Below are 22,288 nucleotides of genomic sequence, written 5' to 3'. Positions count from 1 at the left end.
ACCCTAGGCTCTGGAGCAGAGAAACGGTTTGCTGGAGTTGCATCACCAAGAGTTGGGGAGACTGAGCCATCAGAAGAAGGTCGTCCAAATAGACGATCATGCGTATACCCCGCGCTCGGAGAAACTCTACCGCGGGACTAAGCACTTTGGTGAAACACCAAGGTGCCGAGGAAAGCCCGAACGAAAGGGCCGTGAATTCGTATACCAAGCCCCCCCCCAACGAAACTGAAGGAATCGTCGATGGGGCGGATGCACGGGAACCACGAGGTAGGCGTCTTTTAAATCCAGACGCGCCATCCAATCGGAAGGGCTCAGGAGATCTCGCAAGAGGTGAATTCCCTCCATTTTGAAATGGCGGTACACCAACCACGCGTTGAACTCCTTGAGGTTGATTACCGGACGACGACCTCTGTCTGCTTTGTCCACAAGGAATATATTGCTGAGGAAACCGTGAGGATGCAAAGTTGTGCGACAAATGGCGCCTTTGCGAAGCAATTCGGCGACCTCTTCGTCGATCAACCGTGCGTCCTGAAGGCTGAACTGTAGTGGACACGGCCGCGTGACCTGACGAGGATTGCCCATAAATTCCACATGAATGCCTCGAATCGTCTGCAGGACCCATGCATCGGACGTTAGCTCCGCCCAAGCCTGTCTGAAGCATGCCAATCGCCCCCCTATCCTCAACTGACATGCGGGGAGGACACTTAACGTTTGAAGTTCCGCCTCCGGAATTGGACTTGGTATCTTCCACGGCCCTTGAAACGCTGTCCTCGCATTGGATAAAAGTTGGTGTAGTTTGCGGTGGAATTATACTGACCACGGCCAGAGCCTTGTCCCCTTTGAGGGTTTTGCTGGAATCCGCGGCCGGACGAGCGGCCCCTGCCTCGACCGGCCCCGCGGAAAACCCGCTGGGTAAACACTCTCTTAATACCCGACTGGGCCTTGTCCAAGGAGGTAAAGGTAGAGACAAACTTCACCAGTTCTTTAACAAACGGTTCTCCAAAAAGGCCCCCCTGAGCAACAGCTCCGGCCTCAGAAGAAGCTAAATCCCCAAGTTTGGGGTCCAATTTTATCAACAAGGAGCGGCGACGCTCCGTTGAAAGAGCACAATTTGCATTGCCCATAAAAATGATGGCCCGTTGGGCCCAATTAGATAAGACTTAAGGTGAAATAGTTGAGCCCGTTACATAGCCTCCTCCGCCATGTCCAGGATTTTTGCCATTGGGCCGACGGCGCCAAGGAGCTTGTCCTGACAGGACCGCCAAGATCTATCAATACCCTTACGGGGATCCTTTACAAATTTTGCTAGGAATGTAGCCATTTTGGAGTCTAATTCCGGCGTAAGCGCGATTTTGTCTGGCAAGGAGGGACGCGGGCATTCCGCCCTCAAACAACTCCGCGCCTCTTTCTCCAGAGGTTTACGCAAACGGTTGGCAAGGAACCTGACAACTTTATCCCTGGGACCCAAGCTGAAGACCGGGGATGCATTATCTCATCTGGGTTCAGCATATCAGCATCCTCCTTAGGCGCCGCCGAAGTGGTCGCCGGAGCCGGCCGCCAAGGACGGGAAGAACCCGCCTCATTATCAGTATCCCCTTGGGTATCATTATCTGTCGCCGGGGATGGGGGGGTCTGGAGTATCCTGAAGTGGGTCACTCGCTGGGAGAAGGGGAGCACTTGGGGCCGTCTTCGCCAAAAACGCCGTCTTAAGGCGCGCAAAGGCGTCTGCATCCACTCCATCAGGACGCTGCTTTTTAGGGGGGGGAGGGGCCCCGTCGGGAAGCTGCCCAAGGGCCGGCGCCGCACTGCCACGTGCCGCCGCCAATCTGTTGCATTCTTGCACTATCCTATCCGAGAGACGCTGCTCCATCGGACACTCTACTTCATTAACCACCCGGTAGATCGTATCATCAACTGCGTCAAAGAAATCATCGCTATAAGGTAAGTATTCCTGCACTTCCTCCTCATAGTATTCAGACTGACTGGCCATCTTCGACAAGGTAAGTACCTACAGACACCCAGGACTGTCACACAACCAGCAGGGCAATAGGATTATGAACAGACCAAAGGCCGCAAAGATAGGGTAGCCCAGAGGGTTACAATAGGGCTGCACCAGACCCTCAACGCGGAAAAACCCTCAGGAATAACCTGACCGGGTGGCTGCCTCCCTACCGCGTTGGAAACAGTGTTTTTAGCCCAAATTCAATTTGGAATGAAATGCCCAGAATGTAATGGGACACTGTTGGACCTATGTCCTAGGGGTAGCTTGGCTCAGGTCAACAGGCTTACATCTCCACTTGGCCTCTCATGCTTGCATCCTACCCAGCTCGCAATCTTGCGCAGCACCACTCAAAAAGGACACTACACCGATTAAATGTAAGGTTTACTATAAGACTTCATCTCATTTCGTTCTTATTTGAATCGAGTTTCAATTAGACCTTACAATCTGAACATTTCATTACATTTTCATATGAACGTTCCTCTTTATCTTGAGGCAAAACCAGTCCTTACAGTACAGAATAAACTTTTCATCCAATGTGTTTTTACAGCTAAACACTCCGTTACATTTCAGAATAGCATTTCCAAATATTACATGTCAACATTGTACAGGGACAATTACTTCAGACTTGGCACATCGTTAACACTCTCCGTGTGGGCTATGCATAGCACCTGGCCTCTGGAAGGACATCTAACCCCCTAGCAACCCTGCCCAGTAACCAATCCCCGATTTACTCTCAGGGTAATCCTTAAACTAACAAAGGGGGGTTAACTGGCTGCCCTGGATATATACCACTTATCAGGACAGGGGTATTACCGTTGACAATCTAGGGGTTACTTCCATCCAGGTAGCTATTAGGGATGGTTTGCACAGTGAATCTACACTATCCCAATGACCTTTGAACCCTCAATGCTTTTGGTTACTGGGGCTGGCACCACCACCATCCGCCCCAATATGTGTTCCACCCTTCACCTCACTCGAGTCACTCACGTGGGGGCGCTATACTGCCAATAATTATAACAGTCGTGGAAGGTCTTCCCTTTCTTAAAGTCTTTGGAAAGTTCCCCAGCGCACAAACACTCTCCCTTCTCCCACGCTATTTTCCCCCTCTTACTGTCCGTCTGATGTTCTCCTCTGGCAGCTCACGAGATTGCGCGATATTCCCCTTCGTTGGTGTCACGGAGCCTTTAAGCGGTGGAGGAATTCTCTCCCAGCAGTCAGGATGCAAGATTCCCTTCCACGGGGCCACCTCCCCTCAGGATCTTCCCTTCCCCAGGCTCTCTCCTATTCCGATGGGAACCTCCGTCCGTCGTCGTCAGAGGGCACTCCCCCTAACTTGTTGGCAGAACCTCCTCCTCCCCACCGGTCACCTGACTAGAAGGCGTCGCTGTCGGTCGGCCCACCACTCCTGTGGCTCCAGTCCCGGAACAGCGCATCCGATGGAGGTGCGGCCTCCGCTCCTGCACAGCCAGGGGGCGGCGCTCCAGCCCCGGCTCATGTGACTCGGGCAGCGACTTCACGGCTGCCCCGCTTGCACTTCCTGATGCGGGTTTCCACAGCAACACAGCTGTGCTGCTCTCACTTCGCCACACGCCCGGGGCCGCTCCCTCTACCCAGGCGACTTGCTATCGGGAGCGACAGCCTAATTCCTCAGGTAACGCTGTGTCCGGGCATTAGGGAAGACAGCTACAACTTGAAGGCGGCACTCGGGGAAGAAGGGCGATTGAGTTTACACGGTGCCGATCCTCTCACGGCACAAGGACTGAACTGACAGGACCCTCCGGGCATGGGCGCACACATCTTTCTCAGTATCAGTACAGATGGCGATCGCAGGCGACAGCGGAGCTATCAGTCGCTAGGCCCCAGCAATGGCCCTCCCTCCGAACTCGGAGGTCAGGGGGTACACTCCTCCTCGGGGTCTCACTAAATACTCCGGTCTCAAGCGGCACTCAGGGACTGGTAATCAGGTTGGGGGTGATGTCGCTGGCGAGGGGAGCCCGTGCAGACCCTAAGACCTGTCAATCCCTGACCAGTGCAGCCACCTCCCCACTCAGGTGCCTTACTCCTGGTTAACCGGCCACTCAGCTCTACTCTAAAATGGCCGCCCACCTGTCACCTCTATTTATCACCTTGGGCCTGACTTGCCAGAGGGGCCCCAGAAGGTTCCGGAACTTCTCATGGCAGTCAGGGTCCAGGTGCTGAGGTGACAGTTGGAGACACCATTTTGTGTATCTCACCTCCCTCATCTAGTTTCCTCAGTGGAGCACCTTGCGCCTCTCCCTCAGGTAGTGAGGATGAGGCGCCCAGAACCTCTACATCAGCACCCAAAAAGTTTGGTAGACAGAAAAAAAAATGAGGAGGGAACTGCCAAAGGGCTGACAGGTCTAACAGACACCATCCGCGAGATGCGTGGTGTTCGGCTGGTGCCTACAGCACTGAATACCGAAGCGCGTTCAACGCGGTTTATACCGCAATACAGACCCCCACCGGGGCGTAGGAATAAATAATGCCGTGAGAAATATACAGTCCGCGATGCAGACGTCAGAGGTGAGGCAGCAGCGGATGGCTGTGACCGTTGGTCTCGCGGCGCGCTCCTCATCTGAGGAGATGCGACGCGAGAGCGACAAGGCGGTCAAGCGCCCCTAGCGGCGTATTAAGAAGCCGCAGCAGCAGGGGAGCCGGCCGCGTAAGGAGCGAGAACGCTCCCGCGGCCGGTAGGGGCTCTGAAATGAAAACCAAACCAACAATGGAAAAAATGACATTGAGTACCCACGAACGTGAATCCGAACACGTAACTAGCACCAAAATAAACAAACAATCATTCGTTTAAAGTAGAATAATGACCAAGAGCACTTAACTGGCTGCGCAGCAGCGAAGAAAGAGGAGGAGAGAGAGCTGACAGAGGACTTTGGATGGTGTCACAGAAATAGTTGATGGACTAATTTACTATGTTATCTCCCTGGTTGTAGGGAGTTGTAGTTTTTTGTATGGTTTTTTACTCTGATATTTACGAATCTCTCTTGCTGCTGTCTGTTTCTGATAAGTAATAAAGCGAAGAGAGATAGCATAATCCGAAGCCTCCGGTCCTGACATAGAATTATTGGAGCAGACTCTGTCCAGAGTATGGCCTGCTGTATGCGTAGGAAAGGTCACAAGCTGATTAAGGCCGATGATACTTCATGTCGAGAAAATTAGATATATCCATGTTCTTACTAATCTCCAGATGGAGATTGAAATCTCCCAGGATGGCGAAGCTGGCATATTGAAGGAGAAAAGGTGCCAGCACTTCTCCTAAGGAGTCCAAGAAAATGGATCCTGGGGCTTGGGGCTGATAAATTATGGCACCAGCAAATGATTGGGAGGAGTTGACTTTAAAACATAAAAGGGTAAAATCAGGCACCCCCACCGATATAGTATCCTCCCTGGTTCTATCAAAAATCAGTCCAGCTATTATTCCCAGTCTAACCAGGCTCTTTAACCTTTCACTACTACACTCCTCGGTACCCAGAAGATGGAAGGAGGCCATAGTCAGACCCATTCTAAAGAAACCCACTTCAGATCCTGAACAGCCAAACCATTATCGCCCAATCTCCCTTCTTCGGTAAAATCCAGGAGTCACTGATAAATGGTCAATTAATTAAACATCTGGAAAAAAACAAAGTGCTTGATCCCTCTCAGTCGGGGTTCCGAGCTTTTCATAGTACCGAAACAGCCCTACTATAAGTGGTGGATAGCATTAGACTCTCTCTGGACAATCGAAGATCAGCCATTTTGGTCCTTTTAGGTCTGTCGGCTGCCTTCAACACCAACTCCCATTCCATCCTTTTGGAGCGCCTGAGAGAGGCAGGTGTCAGAGGCCCAGCATTGGCTTGGTTCAGGTGTTACCTGAGTGACCGTACCTCCAGAGTCCAAATCAGTGCTTTCACTTCCAAGAGTCAACCCATCAACAGGGGCGTCCCTCGAGGATCTATCTTGAGCCCTATCTTCTTTAATTTATATGTATCCCCCCTGGCTAAAGTTATCAAGGATCACAGCTTCGACACACTGTCGTATGCCGATGATACACAGTTGTCAATTTCTCTTGGATCTGATGTTGCCAATACTAAACAAAGATTTGGAAAATGAATGCTGGATATAAACAACTGGATGTTAACCAACAACCTCCAGCTAAATGCAAATAAAACGGAAGTTGATCTTTTTGGCAATGCATAGACGCTGTGGACAAATGATTGGTGGCCTCCTACCTTAGGTACCTGTCCCCTTCCGAAAGTAAAAGCTCAAAACCTCGGCGTTATGATCGAAAACCAACTTTCCATGCATGATCATGTCAATCAAGTAACGCGTACCTGTTACGGGCTAATGCATGCCCTCTGTAAAATCTTTAAATGGGTCCCACTGCCTTCCCGTCTGCCATTTATTCAGGGTCTAATTATCAGCCGCCTGGATTATGGGAACGCTCTATTGGCTTCCATAAATGAAGACCTCTTACATAAGCTCCAGGTCTTACAGAATACAGCAGCTAGATTGGTTTTGAACCTTCCCGCTCGCTCCCCTTCTGCACCTAGCCTGAGTGCCCTCCATTGGCTGCCAATTAAGAAGTGGATACATTTTAAAATCTGCTGTCTTGTTCATAAAACTCTAAATGGACAGCGTCCCCATTACTTGGCAAATAAACTGAAAAAGCATCAGCCAACAAGGACTCTCCGCTCTGCCAATAAACATCTATTAATAATCCCGAAGGTTCGAACAGTTAAATATGGCAGCAGATCATTCTCTAAACTAGCCCCCACTCTCTGGAATTCCCTGCCATTGCACCTGCGAACCGAGTTAGATCACAAGAAGTTTCGTAAGTCCCTTAAGACCTGGCTATTTTAAATCTACTTCTTTTTCAGCCTTCTTTGTAGTCTGTTCCTGAGTCTCGGCAAAGCGCTATGAGACCCTAGGGTGATATATGTGCTCAACAAGAACCAGTACATAGACACACAGACATAAAACAAAAACCTAGGCTTTTTGCTCCTTTCAAAGAGTTTATCTCGAAGGTACAGCAGGGGAGTGAGTCTCAGAAAATGATAGCCGGCCCCCAGCACACTGCTCATCCCTGTCCCGCTTAAGGATAGAAAAACCTGGGGGGAAAATTTTGACAATATCTGGGCTGGACCAGTCCTTGAGCCATGTTTCAGTAATGAAAAGAAAATCTAGAGTAAGGTCCTCAATCAAATCATGCACCTCCTTGTTCAAAGAGCGAGCATTATTAAACCCACCACACAATGACTTGGAATTGTGGCTGTAAGTACGTATAGAATCACGGGTCTGTTCAACACCCAACTTAAACGTGCCATTGCACATAATGCAGAATAGTGCTCCCTGAATGCGAGAAGGGTCTTGGGTATGGCTACAGTAAGAGGAGGTATGCTTGAAAGCTTTCAAATGATTTGAGGATAGAGAGGGCTAAATACTCTGATTGCGACCGACAGGGGGGCTGGAGCTGGCCGTGGTCCGGACACGGACGGGTGCGGAAAGGCTTGCCTTTGGTGCGCCCACTTCACAACGGCTATGTTCTGTGCATAAAAGGGCTTCGGAGCTCTAACAGGCTCTGCCCAAACAAAAATCTAAGTGTCCCTACCTAGCCAATCCGAGAACGCCCCTCAGCATCAGGAACTGCCCAGAAACAAATAACGAACAGCTGTTTCCCTCGAATATTAAAGTGCCCGGTGCAAATAGCAGCTTGTTTTATACAGCAAATAGGGTAAAAGGGTACATGATTAAAATATTAAAAGCAATAGGCGAAGTAAAACAAGCGTTGTGTGTGCGCGCGTAACTGTAATTATATTAACACAGAACAACATTACTGTTTTCTATTTAAAACTTTTAGATCCAATGCGAATGCCATTCCTAACACCATATTGGTGGTGTGTTGAAGAACAATCCAACTCCATTTGAATGATAACCATTTGTAGTGCAAATTAAGGTTACGGTGCGCCTTGGAAGGCATTTTGTTGTTATTACCTATATGGGAAACACTTAGAAGAGGGTTAAGTAAGGACTGTGAGTCATACTTCTTCTACTCTGCGCTAGTTCTAATACTACTGATCCTGATGTCGCAATGCAACAGGAGCTAAAGGGGTAAGTAAGTAGAAGAAGTCAACATGAAACGTAATAACTTCCACAAAAAGCATTGATAGTCTATTATGGTAGTGTGATAGCAAGATGCTGTGTGTCAATGTTTTTAAATGGGAGGAAAATTAAAAAAGACTTAACTGTTAACTCTTCATTTTAATGTACTCCCTTTTAAAAGTGTCACATTAATACAGAGCAGGCGTCTTACTCCCAGAGTCTTGTAGACACTGCTGTTTCTAAGAGAGAAAAAAACAGCCAACGTTAAAAAAAAAAAAAAAAGAGAGAGAAAATGAAGGGAATTCTAAATGTTTAGCTCAAACTTAGTATCTGGTTTCATGGGAATTAGACAAAGTAAACAAAGGTGGGCGTGGGGGTCTCTGTGAGCTACTGAAGGCCAAGCAACTCGCCCATTTTTCCCAATGATTTTCACTGATCAGAAGTAGCTCTCACTACAGAAAAGGTTGGAGACCCCTGATTCATGCAGGAGATCCAATTAAGACTCCTTGTTCATACAGCATATTCTGATCAGGTCTAGTGTGCCAGTTTAATGTGTGTCAAGAGACTAATCTTAGTGCTAATTATTATTTTTAGAAACACTTTTTTTTTTTTTTTTTTTTTTTTTTTTTTTAGCTTAAAACCAGAAACGGAACAGAGCTGCTAATTCAATCCGACAGTGAAATATTAATCCAGGAATGGCATGATGCACTTTCACAGACAATTGGTAATCAGGTATGTTAAATGGACAAGCCTCTTTGAGAGTTTTTACTCCTGTATATAAAGATATGGCGTGTTTTATGAATTGTTTGCCTTTTTTTCAGCTTAGAAAATGCATATTGTTTTGAAAGTTGCTGGTCCTAAATTATAAATTTAAATTTCTCATCTTCTCTTTTGTTCTTACACGGTTATGTTTTGGCGCTAAACAGCACAAATTCGTTTGTAAGATATATAAATTAGAAAATCCCATTAGGTGAAATACAGTAGCAAAGGTTTGTGGGGTCCTTTTCAGTGTTGATTTGATTGCTTTATTTGAGGGAATATCAATGGCTTCACAATGTACTGTATTTATCGTCAATGAATAAACGTAAGTCTTGAAATAATGAAGAAAGAGGTAATTTAATTCTACTTCATTTTGACTCAAAGGGCCTTACTCAGTTTGCTGGACCGATCACTCTGTCAACAAGCATTGAAAATGCAATAGGTCTCACCTTTCATTAAGTTAAAACCATTTGCTTTGCCAATGGTATTGTATAGTAAAGCAGATGGCTTTAACTTAATGAAAGGCGAGACCTATTGCATTTTAAGTGCTAAAGGGGACTAAAAATGACTTGTTTTATTAAGTTATTTCTATCATGGCCTTGCAGCTTCACAGCACAGTGATTCGTAGGTGCTATTGAACTACAACACAGTGATGCACATGTTATCGACTGAGAGAATTTCCAGTCTGCAAATCTTCTATAACATGTTGTCAAACTCCAGTATAATCCGCATTGATCGAGAACAATTAGCTGTCTTCCTCATTGATCCACCAGTGGAGACTCCCCCCAGTAAAAATGACGCTTATTGAGAAGATTACATGGCCACTATTTTCAGAGGATTATCCATTAGCATCCTTCTCTATAACGTTGTATGCTCTTTATCGTTTGACCGTATTTTATTACACCTGTTGCTTCCTGCATCCCCTCAGTATTTGTAATTGCTGTGCCTAATCATATTACCAAAAGGGGAATTAATGGGACTTTAGAGAGCATTTGGCACATTTCTGTTGATGAATAGGGTGTTTTAGCAGCAACGTTTTGGGAGTTTGTTTTAATTGTATGTTCTCCTCCACTTCTCTCATGCCAGTGTAATCCCGCTGGTCACACATCTTAGTGACCGAATACATTTGTGAATCGATTCACCCGGACACTCCAAAATTCCCTACGGTTTTGTAGGTGCGGATGCAGAATATTTATGACAAAATGCTTGTTTATATTTTGGGCTCATGTGTAATGCACCTCATTGTGGGTTGAAGCAAAAAGAGAGTTCTAATGTCCCCCAACAGGACAAAATATATATATTTTCATTTAAAACTGCATGGTTGTTTTTGAAGACAAAGTAACAGTGTGTCAGGCAACGGGAAAGTGATTGGAAGTTAGACACGGCAACCGACATGAGCGGTAAGCAGAGTTAATCAATTGTTTTTCCCAAACATTAACTAGCCACCAAAGCTATAGGGAATAAACATAACCAAACGATACACTGTCAGGGGATTATGTCTTTCCAAAATGCTAAATAATGATGAATAAAACAAAAACAAACCTTATGAACTATTGACACACCAAGGAGACGGGATACTTAAGAACATCCCAGTGAATGATAGGAGGCACGGTTACAAGGTAACAAGCGGCAGACTGAAAACGGAGTCAGGCAAGTATGCCCCAGCTCGAAGAGTAATTCCGTTGACTTTAGCCCGAAATTATTAAGAGAATCAAGAGGCAAACTAACATACAACTTCAAAGAAGTGTTCCCCTGCGCAAAAGGGAAAATAACTGACCATAGCCCCATAATTTCAAACAGAGCGCGCAAAGATACAGCCAGACGTGTCACCGCATAAATAAGTGAAGGATATAAGCGGCAGATAAACACGCAAGTCAAGCCAGTGCGCCTAAGCTTAGGGGCATTAATGGACTGTAGCCGTTAAGATTTCACACGCAAACACATAACCAAAAGTGACATTGTAGCAAAAGAAGATTAATTCACTACCTTGAAATCCCCAATCGTGAATCTTGATCGTATTTCATAACCAGTCGCCATGTGCTGTCCCAAAAGGCGAAAGGGCGGTAACAACAAAGCCTGATATCCAATCACGTGCCACCGTTTACCATAACAGATGACGCAAGCCAATCGGAAAGAGTGGCGGGGATTCAAGTCCCTTTCTAAATCTTGTTTACTATAGCTCTCGCAGGCGAGGAGCGCATGCGCGCTCCAACGCCAGGCGAGACCTAAAAATGTTGTGGATAGCCCATCTGCTGTATAACAAGTGTATTGTAGCCTGTGGCACTTGTAAAACAGCGGACAGAATATCCGTCACATTTTGACGCAGTATCATCCGCTAAACTCAGAAAAGGGGCATAAAAATAATAAACTCTATTGAGATCGAATTTTACTCCATTCATGGTGTAATGTAGTTTAAGCCACTGTGCAGTTAAAGTAGGAAAAATAATATTGTAAAATAATGGTCGATAAATTTATTGGAACCCCTATGGTTTTCCGCTGAGAAACATCTATTGTTTACTGCAGTTTCCCTTTTCTAAATTTGTTTTGTATTGTGAAAAATAATTTACATTCTTTTAAGACTTGCAGATATTGTAAAGTGTGAGGCTTACAGTCTGTGTACCTATTTGTTAAGTAGCAGCAAAGGAGCTCATAAGCAATAAAGAGGACCTTAACTGATCTTGGTAGTTCACAAGTGTACGTCACATATTTTGAGTCATGTTAACACATTACGGTGATGGTGTTTTGTTGATTCTCTTGTCTCTTGAAGGGCACTGTGGAACACTTCAAGCATTATGGTATGGTAGATGAGAGCGGAATGGTGAAAAGTAACTGAAAGGTTTCTAGACTAGTTGGAGGCAAGGAGACACTGGCTGGTATTCTTTGGTGCACCCCTTGATTGACTTTATTTGAATAGTCATACAAAAAGCTTTGTTTTCAAGAGTTTGCTAAACCACCGATAACTGGGGTTCAGCTTGTTTGAGAATCTGGACCCAGAATTCCAAGGTAACTATAGTTCCATGTTTCAGATATCACAATCTTCCTGTCTCATTGTCACCCAATAGAGTGGACAAGAGGGGAAGGAGCCAATACAAGGGAGTGGGTTTACGCAACCGGTTTATTAAAGCGAAAGAAAACAGTGTGCAGTAGTCCAGTTAGTTCCCGTCTGGGTCGTTCCTTCTTTCAGGCTTCCCTCCTTCCTCCCCGTCTTTTCGGCGGTCTCCGGTGTTCCTCCCGGGTGGTAGTGGAGGTGAAGGAAAAAAAAGAAACACAAGAGAGAACAGGGCTTTAGGTGGTCGCTCACGCTGTCTAATTAGGTCTAGGGAAGGGAGTGCGGGAATTGCCAGATCACCAGGAACCATCACCAAGAGTGGTATGTCGTAACCTTATTTCCCTAAGGAGTAACAACAATAGACAGCCGTGCTCCCCACCCCTGGGATAGCCCTTCCGCAATTCATCCGCTCCCACCCTGTGAAGAAAAGAGCCCCCGGATCCTCCTGCGTACCTGGGGTAGCCACACTTCTCCGGAAGTGTGGCTGGGCGATGCGCGGGGTACTCTGCCTCCTGGCCTCTCTCCTGACGGCTCTGCCCGGCTCACGGTGTCTGTTCCGTCGTCCCTGGCGTGCTCCCGTCTTCTCTGATCTTCCGACTGCGGGTTCGGCTCTCCTTCTTCGTCCACGGCTTTCGCGCTGGCGTCTTCCGGCTCGTCCCTCTTCAAGGACGTTGAGGAGACGGATAGGTCAACAAAGGCCGACGTCACGGGGGCAAACTCCGCCTCCTCAGAGTCCGCGCCTTCATTAAAGGGCCAGTCCTGATTCTGTAACGAAGATAGAGGGTCACTTTCCTGACCTTTGTAGTGAGCACTGCCGATCTCGTTACCAATCTCCCCCCTAAGCTTTCTCCGATCGGGAGAAAGAGGATAACGAGACAAAGTCTGCATTGGTCTGTTCGGAACCCTTCCGATGTTGAACCGAAAAATTGTAAGGCTGGAGAGAGAGAAACCATCGTAAGATGCAATCGTTCCGGCCCTTGTTGTGGTGTAACCAAGTGAGGGGAGCATGATCTGTAAAAAGCGTGAAATGACGACCCTCCAAATATTTAAGCTTCTCAATGCCCCACTTTACAGCTAAGCATTCTTTTTCAATTGTGGGGTAGGCCGTTTCTCTGGGATACAACTTACGGCTCAAGAAGAGTATGGGCCGTTCTTTATGGTCCGCATCTAATTGGGAGAGGACAGCTCCTAGGCCAACCCCTGAGGTGTCTGTTTGTAAATAGAAAGGCTTAGTAAAATCAGGGGTCATCAGTACGGGGGCTGATGTTAGAGCGCTTTTAAGGGCTTGGAAAGCGGTGGAGGCACAGGGAGACGGATTCTTCAGTTGAGTGGACGTGGCTGTGTTTTTTTTTTTTTAGGAGATCTGTCAGAGGGGCGGACAGAGTGGCAAAATGGGGTATGAAACGACGATAGTACCCCACCAACCCCAAAAAGGCTCTTAAATCCCTTCTAGTGGCGGGGAAGGGTTGGGACTGGATGGCTCTCACTTTTTCTTGTTGAGGTGTTATGTGACCGTCGCCTAAAATGTATCCTAGGTATTTCACCTGTGTAAAGGCTATTCTTGATTTTTTTGCGTTGATATGCAAGTTTGCGTTTTGCAAAGCCGTGAGGACCTGTTCTAGATGCTGTAGGTGTTCAGACCAACTAGGGCTAAAAATCACTATATCGTCTAAATATGCTGACGCATATTTGTGGTGGGGGGCCAGGACAGTATTCATGAGACGTTGGAAGGTTGCTGGGGCTCCGTGTAACCCGAAAGGCAGGACGGTAAATTGAAAAAGACCGTCTGGTGTTATAAATGCGGTCTTTTCCTGGTCTTTCCGATTAAGAGGAACTTGCCAATATCCCTTGGTGAGGTAGGTTGTTGTTGTGTATCGGGCCTCACCAAGGCGTTCAATTAGCTCGTCTACTCTTGGTAGGGGGTACCAGTCTTGTTTTGACACCCTATTGACTGCCCTGAAGTCTATGCAAAATCTGGTTGTGCCGTCCGGTTTCGGGACTAGAACAACCGGAGAGGACCAGTTACTCGTAGAAGGTACTATAATACCTGCCTTTAACATCTGTTCGACTTCCTTTTTCATAGTCAAACGGCGGGCTTCGGGTACTCGGTACGGTTTTTGTTTTATTACTACTACTTCTACAGTGGGAATAGAATGGACAGCCAAGGTGGTTCGACCTGGCTGATCTGAAAATATCACGCTGTGGTCCATAAGGACTGCTAACAGCTCTTCTCTCATTGTTTCTGTGAGATCAGGACTAATAACAGTGTTCACTACTGTGTGAGGAACAGGTGTAGGGATAGGAATGGTTGTGGCTACAGGCTGGGCAGAGCAGGGAGGAGGACCTAACCACTTTTTAAGAATATTGATGTGGTATATTTGAGATCGGGAAGGTGTCAATTGTACCTCATAAGTGGTTTTCCCAATAGTTTGCTTTATTTGATATGGGCCTTGCCACTCCTTTCTCAGTTTGTGGGTTGAGGAGGGCAGGAGAACAAGGGCCCAATCTCCCACATCTAGGTGCCTCCATTTTTTTCCCTTGTCATAAAAATGTTTTTGTTTTTATTGGGCCTTTTCTAGGGTTTCCTGTGACAGAATTCTAAGTTTGTGTAGTCGGGCTTTCAATTGATTAGAATAGTCAAGCAATTCCTGGGCATCCTGAGCCCCTTCTTTTTCCCAGCTATCCCACGTGATTTCCAGGAGGGTACGGGTTTCCGACCGAACAGGAGCTCGAATGGGGAGGCCCCCAGACTGCTCTGTACCTGGCTCCGTAGCACAAACAATGCTAAGGGAAGGAGTTGATCCCATTGTTTCCCATCCCCAGTTAGGAGTTTCCTTAGGGTTGTCTTTATAGTACCATTATAACGTTCTACCAGCCCGTCGGTTTGAGGGTGGTAAACCGAAGTACGAAGATGTTTTATGTGTAACAACCCACAGATTTGCTTCATCAATCGGGAGACAAAGGGTGTGCCTTGGTCAGTGACCAATTCCCTTGGAAACCCCATTCTGGAGAAAAGCTCCACTAGATGTTGGGCTATCGCTGCTGATGTGGCGGCTCTTAATTGAAACGCTTCCGGATAACGGGTAGCGTAGTCCACCACCACCATGACGTATTGTTAACCTCGTGTTGATTTAGGGAGGGGCCCCACTATGTCTACTCCTACCCTGTCAAATGGTCTCCCAATAATGGGCTTGGGTACCAAAGGAACTTTAGGGGGTAAATAGGGGTTCCGTTTCTGGCAGATGCTACATTCCTGACAATATTTCTTAACTTGGGCGTATATCCCTGGGCAGAAGAAATTTTGAATAATAGACTCAGTAGTTTTTTTCAGTACCCGAATGGCCGGCCAATAAGTGTGCATGAGCAAAAAACATGATTTGGTCCCTAAACTCAGTAGGTACTATCAATTGAGGGTGTGCTTTTTCACTCCCTAGACTATACATGAGTCCTTTTTCCTCAATAAAACAAGGGTAGCTCAGATTCCTTTTGTTCTTATTGTTCTGAGCGTCCTGCCAGGCTGGAACAAGATTGGCATCATTTAACTGGGCAGTTCTGAAGTGTGTGTCGGTGGCCCATGGTTCTGTTATTAAGAATCCTGCTTTGGGAAGCCCTGCCTTTGTGAGAGCCTTGGCCATAAGATATGAAAAACAGGGATTATCGGTTCCTATAATAAGGGATTCTGGTAGCTCGGTCAGAACCCCCAACTCACATTGTACCTTTTCACCCTGTGTTGTAGTGATGGTTACTCTAGCTAAAGGATAACTTTTGACGTCTCCGTGTACACATCGTATCCCAACCTTGCGCCCTGGCAATAGATAGGATGACTGGACCAGGTTTTCTCTTACTACAGAATGTCGACACCCTGAATCCAATAGTGCCCTAATGGGAGTGTTATTTAGAAGAAGACTTACATAAAATGCGGGTCCCGTTTCGTGGGCATAGAAGATGGTTCTGGGAACATATCCTACGTCCATTGGTTCTTCCTCTCCCTTTTCTTTTTTTTTTTCGACAGTATCGGGATATATGTCCCCACTCGCCGCACTCATAACATTGCGGCCCTGTTGCTACCGGACTCTCGGGTTTAAGGGTTCTGACTCGAGTGGGTATGTCATGAAGAGCCTTCCAACTCTTTTTCTCGGGTTTCAGAAGGTTGGTGGTTTTGTTCGTTTTGTCTGGTTCTTTAGGTGTATATCTTGATTGGGCCAGAGCATACGAATTAGCCAATTCGATGGCTTGTTCTGGTGTCAGTCCCGCATGTTGCCTGAGCCACCTTTGGGTTCCATAGGGCAAGGCTTCTAGAAACTGTTCTAGATACACCTTGTTCATAACGTCGTCCATTGTGGACTTTAGAGGCTTCAACCATCTGTCAGCAGCGTCTTTAAGTTTAAAGAAGAGAGTCCTTGGAGTATTGCCTGGGGTACCCCTTTCCTGGTGGAACCTCAGTCTATGACTTTCATCATCCACCCCCAACCTATCTAAAACAAACTGCTTGATGTGTCCATAAGTACCTGTCCCATCCCTATTAGCGAATTGGTATGCAGCTTGGGCTTCGCCCGTCAGCAGGGGAGCTAAATAGAATGGCCACCTCTCTCCAGGCCATGCGCTGGCCCTAGCGGCTCTCTCAAAATTCAAAAAGAATGCTAAGGGGTTGTCTCCAGGGATATACTTCTGAAGTGGAACCACAGCGCCTGGGGGAGCTGCAGATCTCGTTGGGCTTAGGGTGGCCAGCAACTGTGCTTGAGCTTCAGCCAATTTCGATAAGCTGTCGGCTTGCATCTGGATGGCGGTGGAGAAGGTTACCCTGTCTTGTTCTGCTTGATTAGTGGACTGTTCGACAGCCCATTCCAGTTTGGCTTGCCCTTCCCTCATTTGATTTAGTAGGTTCTCCATTTTGGACGTAACGGAGGACTCCTATCTGGCTCGCCACTTGTCACCCAATAGAGTGGACAAGAGGGGAAGGAGCCAATACAAGGGAGTGGGTTTACGTAATCGGTTTATTAAAGCGAAAGAAAACAGTGTGCAGTAGTCCAGTTAGTTCCCGTCTGGGTCATTCCTTCTTTCAGGCTTCCCTCCTTCCTCCCCGTCTTTTCGGCGGTCTCCGGTGTTCCTCCCGGGTGGTAGTGGAGGTGAAGAAAAAAAACAAAACCCAAGAGAGAACAGGACTTTAGGGGGTCGCTCACGCTGTCTAATTGGGTCTAGGGAAGGGAGTGCGGGAATTGCCAGATCACCAGGAACCATCACCAAGAGTGGTATGTCGTAACCTTATTTCCCTAAGGAGTAACAATAGACAGCAGTGCTCCCCACCCCTGGGATAGCCCTTCCGCAATTCATCCGCTCCCACCCTGTGAAGAAAAGAGCCCCCGGATCCTCCTGCGTACCTGGGGTAGCCACACTTCTCCGGAAGTGTGGCTGGGCGATGCGCGGGGTACTCTGCCTCCTGGCCTCTCTCCTGACGGCTCTGCCCGGCTCACGGTGTCTGTTCCGTCGTCCCTGGCGTGCTCCAGTCTTCTCCGATCTTCCGACTCCGGGTTCGGCTCTCCTTCTTCGTCCACGGCTTTCGCGCTGGCGTCTTCCGGCTCGTCCCTCTTCAAGGACGTTGAGGATAGGGATAGGTCAACAAAGGCCGATGTCACGGGGGCAAACTCCGCCTCCTCAGAGTCCGCGCCTTCATTAAAGGGCCAGTCCTGATTCTGTAACGAAGATAGTGGGTCACTTTCCTGACCTTTGTATTGAGCACTGCCGATCTCGTTACACTCATCCAGAAGTTGAGTTAGGTATTTGGTTGGTTGTAGAAAGGGGGCGGTTTTTGTTCATATCCCCAGCCCAAACATTGTCTAATAGGTCTTGTGAACTGCTCACACTACTTTGAACATAATTCTTTATTCTGCTGTGATCTAGTTGGCAGCGTTCAATGCTGGCTTTGCATGGTTTTGTTTTCTAATATCGAGACAGAGTTTGGAAGCTTGAGTCTGGATTCTTTGTAGCCAGTCTGTGCATGAACAGGAGGGTGTAAAGCTGGTCACTGTGGCATCAAAAGTGCTGTTTGAGGTGCATTCAGATCACTTCACTATTGTTCATGTGTGATGTCAGGCGCAAAGGCAAGCAAGACCAGGTAAATTGGAGATCAGTACTTCAGCCTGACTGTTGATGCCTGACATGCAGGTGAGTTAATAGTCTTTCTACAATGTCACCTTTACATGAAGATGTTTGATAGGAGTAGTTTCGATCTCTTGGGTCCCCTATTTGTCTATGCCCACCCCCCAGCATTTCTTTTTGTTTGTGTGTCTCCATGTCTCATTCTGTGTTGCGGTCTCTCCATCATTGTCTGTGGCTTTCATTGTGAATTTTCAGTTGTCTGTGTCCTGCTTTCTTTTTCTGTGGATTCTCAGTATGTCTCAGGTTATCTGTCCCTCAGTGTATGTTTCACGTTCGTGTTTGTCAGTCTGTCTGTGGCTTTCTGCCTTCTGCGTAGGCCTGTGAGAAATTTAAAATATGCCATTGAAATGTTGGCATTTCACCAGTCAGTAAAATTTGCTCAATTATTCGAAGTTTCACATTACTCGCTTTGGTGTCCTTTTCACCTACGGGAGACAGGTCTGCGCAGAAAAAGCCTCACTGAGAAACATTTTATTCTTGAACTAGTTAGTCTCCTGCTGGTAATTGTTTTTTGTTTTTTAGCTTGAGGTGTGCCATCATGTGAAAAATGTCACTGACCGGCAAGCCACATCTTGCTCTTACAGTGCAAGTCATTTTGCAACACTTTCATGAAATTTGAAAAAGTTACACAATTTAACACACTCAAGGCCTGCTACCCCTAGTGTATTTGTTTCTTTCCGTCACTCTATTGCTTTTTTGTGTGTGAAGTCCCTTTTTTTGGAGTGAGGCAGGTTTACTTTATTTCATAATACTCCCCAATTCAGCCTGTCTGTGTCAATCTTTAAAGTATCTGTTTACCTATGTCTGTCTCTATTCCTAAAAGTACATCAATCAATCCGTCACTTTTTCTCTGTTTGTGTCTCCCTCCCCCCCCTCACCCACCCATTGTACTGTGTGTGCTGTTTTCTTTGTGTTTCATAGTCTAGTAAACTTTCTTGGTCTCTGTGGGGTGTCTTGTCATTCTTCAAGTCACTCTCGGTGGATGTCTTCACGTCTCACGTTACGTTTCTCTGTTCATGATTTGCCTCAATATTGGGTTTTGTAGGAAAGGACCTCTTTTTGTATGATTACGCACCACATTTTTGGACTGATACTGCTTGTTTTTAACTGCAGTGGACTGGCCCCTGTTGTCCATGCCCCAGTGCATGTACTCTGCCCCCCCCCCCCCCATGTATGTACACAATGTGCTTAATACCTGATTTGCACATTTAACTTACTTGTGAGTCCCTAGTCTATGGTACAAGTACCCAGGGCTAGTAATTTAAATGGCACTAGCGGACTACAAAACTTATTTGTGCCACCATGGCAGTGACCGTGTGAAAACATGTCTCTAGGCCTGCCATTGCAGTCTACCCGGGCAGTTTTAAAACTGCCAACTTGTCATGGCATAATAAACCCTTTTGCCATGTCAAATCCTTCCTTTTTAATACACAATAAGCTAACCCTGGGGAAGGCTGGAGTAGTCCATCAGGCAGGTGATTCATATTTTGAAGAAGGCTTTGCTCTTTTTGTGTTTAAAATGTTCTGACGGCGACATCACAAAATTTGTTTTTTCACTGTAGTAAAACCAGTGGTCCCATTAGCTAAGATGAAGTTTCACAAGCCACCGAGCTAGTTGCCAACTTACATTTGGGGCCACCAAAGGTATTTACTCCAAGGTATCAAATGAATAATTATATTAAACCTGACTCCTTGCTGAGGTCGGATTAAGGTAACATTTTATAGGAAGGCGACTTAAGAAGTCACCACTTTGTTGCCCAAACCTTTGCCATACTTTCTGTCTGTCTGCAGCAGTTGTCACCCGAGACTATATTCTCCTCCCCCCTGCTAGGAAGTGCGAAACGCTCCCAGGAACAGGGAACAAAGAGACTTGCTGAAGGAAGAAGGTGAGACTTCTCCAGCAGGATGACTACTGGGCGGTGGCCACAGATGACCCAGCTTCAAAGAGGCTACCGCCTCATTGAAGCAAATGGTGTTCACACCTTCATCTGCATGTTCCTTTGTGTAGGCAGACAGGCTGGCAACTCCTCCAGAGGGGAAAACCTGTTGCAGAGCCAGTTTTCCAGGAGGAGTGGTTCATTTTACTTGGTACATGTCAGAGGTGTGCCCAGGGCTCCTCAAAGGGGAAAAAGGCTTGCGCCATCTTGGCTTAGGGTAGAGAAGGGTACTCTGGGATAGATTGGTTGCCAAAGTAATAAGTGTTACAGGTTGCCCTGTGAGAACTATTGCCCAATTGGCTAGTGGATCCTCCCCTCCCACGAACGAGAAGATGGCATAAAAGTGGCACCCCAGACCTAAAATCCTCAGATCACTACTGGACCAGAAGAATGACAGCCTTGCTCCGTGGGTCAGACAAAGAGGTTGAACTAAAGACTGGACTGCACCAAAGGACCTGCAGAACTGTAGCCACTGGTGGAAAAGAGCTCCACAACTGCAAGGGTGGCAGAAGTGACCCCCAAGGGCTAGATTGCAAGCCCCTTGTTAAGCTTCAGGGCCACCAACAGCTAAAGGAACCTGCACCCGTCAAAAGGCCAATTGCATAGAACACCAGTCCACTGCTGGACGACAGACTGTCTACTTGGCAACCAAGTCCTGACAGCCCCGAGGTGTCCCCAATTCCGTGAGACCCATAGCCGAAGTTTTAGTGTACTCTAGTCCCCCAAAGAAAAGGATTTTATTTTATTTTTTAATTTGTTTTATTGATTTTCAACCAACAATGACAGAAGCAGCATTAGACAAACAACAACTCGTTTCCAATACACTATATTTCAAGTCGCTTCTCTCGATACCCTCCACCCCTTGTCTCCCTCACCCGGTGCGCCTATAAATCTTGCATTACGACCAATAAAATGCACCTGAAGTTAGTACGGCAACAGTATTAAGCATCAGTAATGCAGTACTGGGGGTAGTTAGCCGTTAGAGATTACCTTCGCTACTTTGTGCCTGTATTGGTTCATTCATCTTGCTCCAATGCGGTAGTTGGATCCCCCCGACCCTCTAAAATTGACCCCTCCTCTGAGTCTGTGTCTGGAGCCTGGAGTGCTGCAACTAGGGCCTCCCACGCTCTCGCCGCTTCTTGTGCATTTTTGTTACTGGTGCATAAGGCTTGCTGCAACCTAAGTATGCCTTCACTCCGCGCCCATTTAAGTAATTCCGCCTGCCTCTCCCCACGCTAGGCCCCCTACGTGACATCCAATGCATAGTGAGCTCCCGTTTGGCTAAGACAAGGCCCAAATCAAGGAATTTGCTGGATGCGGGAACCAATGCAGTAAACAAGTGCCCAGCTCTAATTCTAGTGTCCGGTCAGTTATACTACATCAGAGATCCAGCACTTCCTCCCAATATGTTCCCAAGCTCGTACATCCCCACATCATATGCAGGAAGTCCGCTCCCTCCAAATCACACCGCGGACATTGAGCAGCCGCCGCCTCGAAATATTGGTTAAGCTTTGCAGGCATTAGATATGCTCTATGCAGAACATAAAAATGTATCAATTGAAACCTGGCATTCCTCGTGCTCTTCCAGGCCCTCCTAACCAACTGAGCCCATGTCTTTTCGGGAATTTCCCTGCCAAGGTCCACTTACCGCTTCCCTTGCAACGCTCGCAACGGTTCCAGGTTCTCCATCAACATTTGCCTGTATAGGCACGGAATAGCCTTAAGTCCCCGCAGCCATTACTACGTGCTGGCACGCCATTGAGGTTCGCTGTTCCGACAATCCTGTCCTCCAATAGTGTTGGATGGCGGCAATAAGCGCTGAGTGCAGCCAATAATCCCCTCGCGGGAGGTCATATCTGTGCTGTAGGGCTTGGAAAGACAACAGGGTTTCGTCTTCATAGAGGTCTCCTAGCACTTGTATCCCTAGGTCCTCCCAATTAGCCAGTGCCATCCAGTCCCCACCATGCGGGTAGGCCGTGAGCATACCCAACGGTATCTCCGGGGTATATGGGTGGGCGAATCCAGCCCGACGCTGGCTCGGTTCCAGCACATCCTCATCGTCCGTTCCTCAGCCCTGAGCGGTTCAAGCCGCATCTTCTGCTGGAGCACTATGAAGGATAAGAGAACGCGGGACCCAACAACCCTCTGGGCCATCCGGGCACTGCCATACCACCATCTGCTCTCGGTCGTATCATTGTAGTCATTGCAACCGGCCTCCTGCCTGTCCCCTAAAGAAACCCAACAGCCATAGAGCGGAGCTGTCGAAAGACGGAG

At 47.2% G+C, this 22,288-nt stretch overlaps 1 protein-coding gene across 10 annotated transcripts in view; it reads left to right on the top strand.

Annotated features, from left to right (window-relative positions):
* Positions 1-22,288, top strand: part of ARHGAP12 (Rho GTPase activating protein 12) — a 432,157-nt gene that overhangs the window by 327,711 nt on the left and 82,158 nt on the right. For all 10 annotated transcript variants that reach the window (XM_085631848.1, XM_085631845.1, XM_085631846.1 and 7 more), the window contains one exon: positions 8,747-8,845. In XM_085631848.1, coding sequence (XP_085487974.1) covers positions 8,747-8,845 — 99 coding nt within the window. The remainder of the gene's footprint in view (positions 1-8,746; positions 8,846-22,288) is intronic.

This window comes from Triturus cristatus, chromosome 10, assembly GCF_964204655.1.
Source record: "Triturus cristatus chromosome 10, aTriCri1.1, whole genome shotgun sequence".
NCBI lineage: Eukaryota > Metazoa > Chordata > Amphibia > Caudata > Salamandridae > Triturus > Triturus cristatus.
The sequence above is the reverse complement of the archived record's forward strand: the minus strand, read 5'-3'. Positions and strand labels throughout refer to the sequence as shown.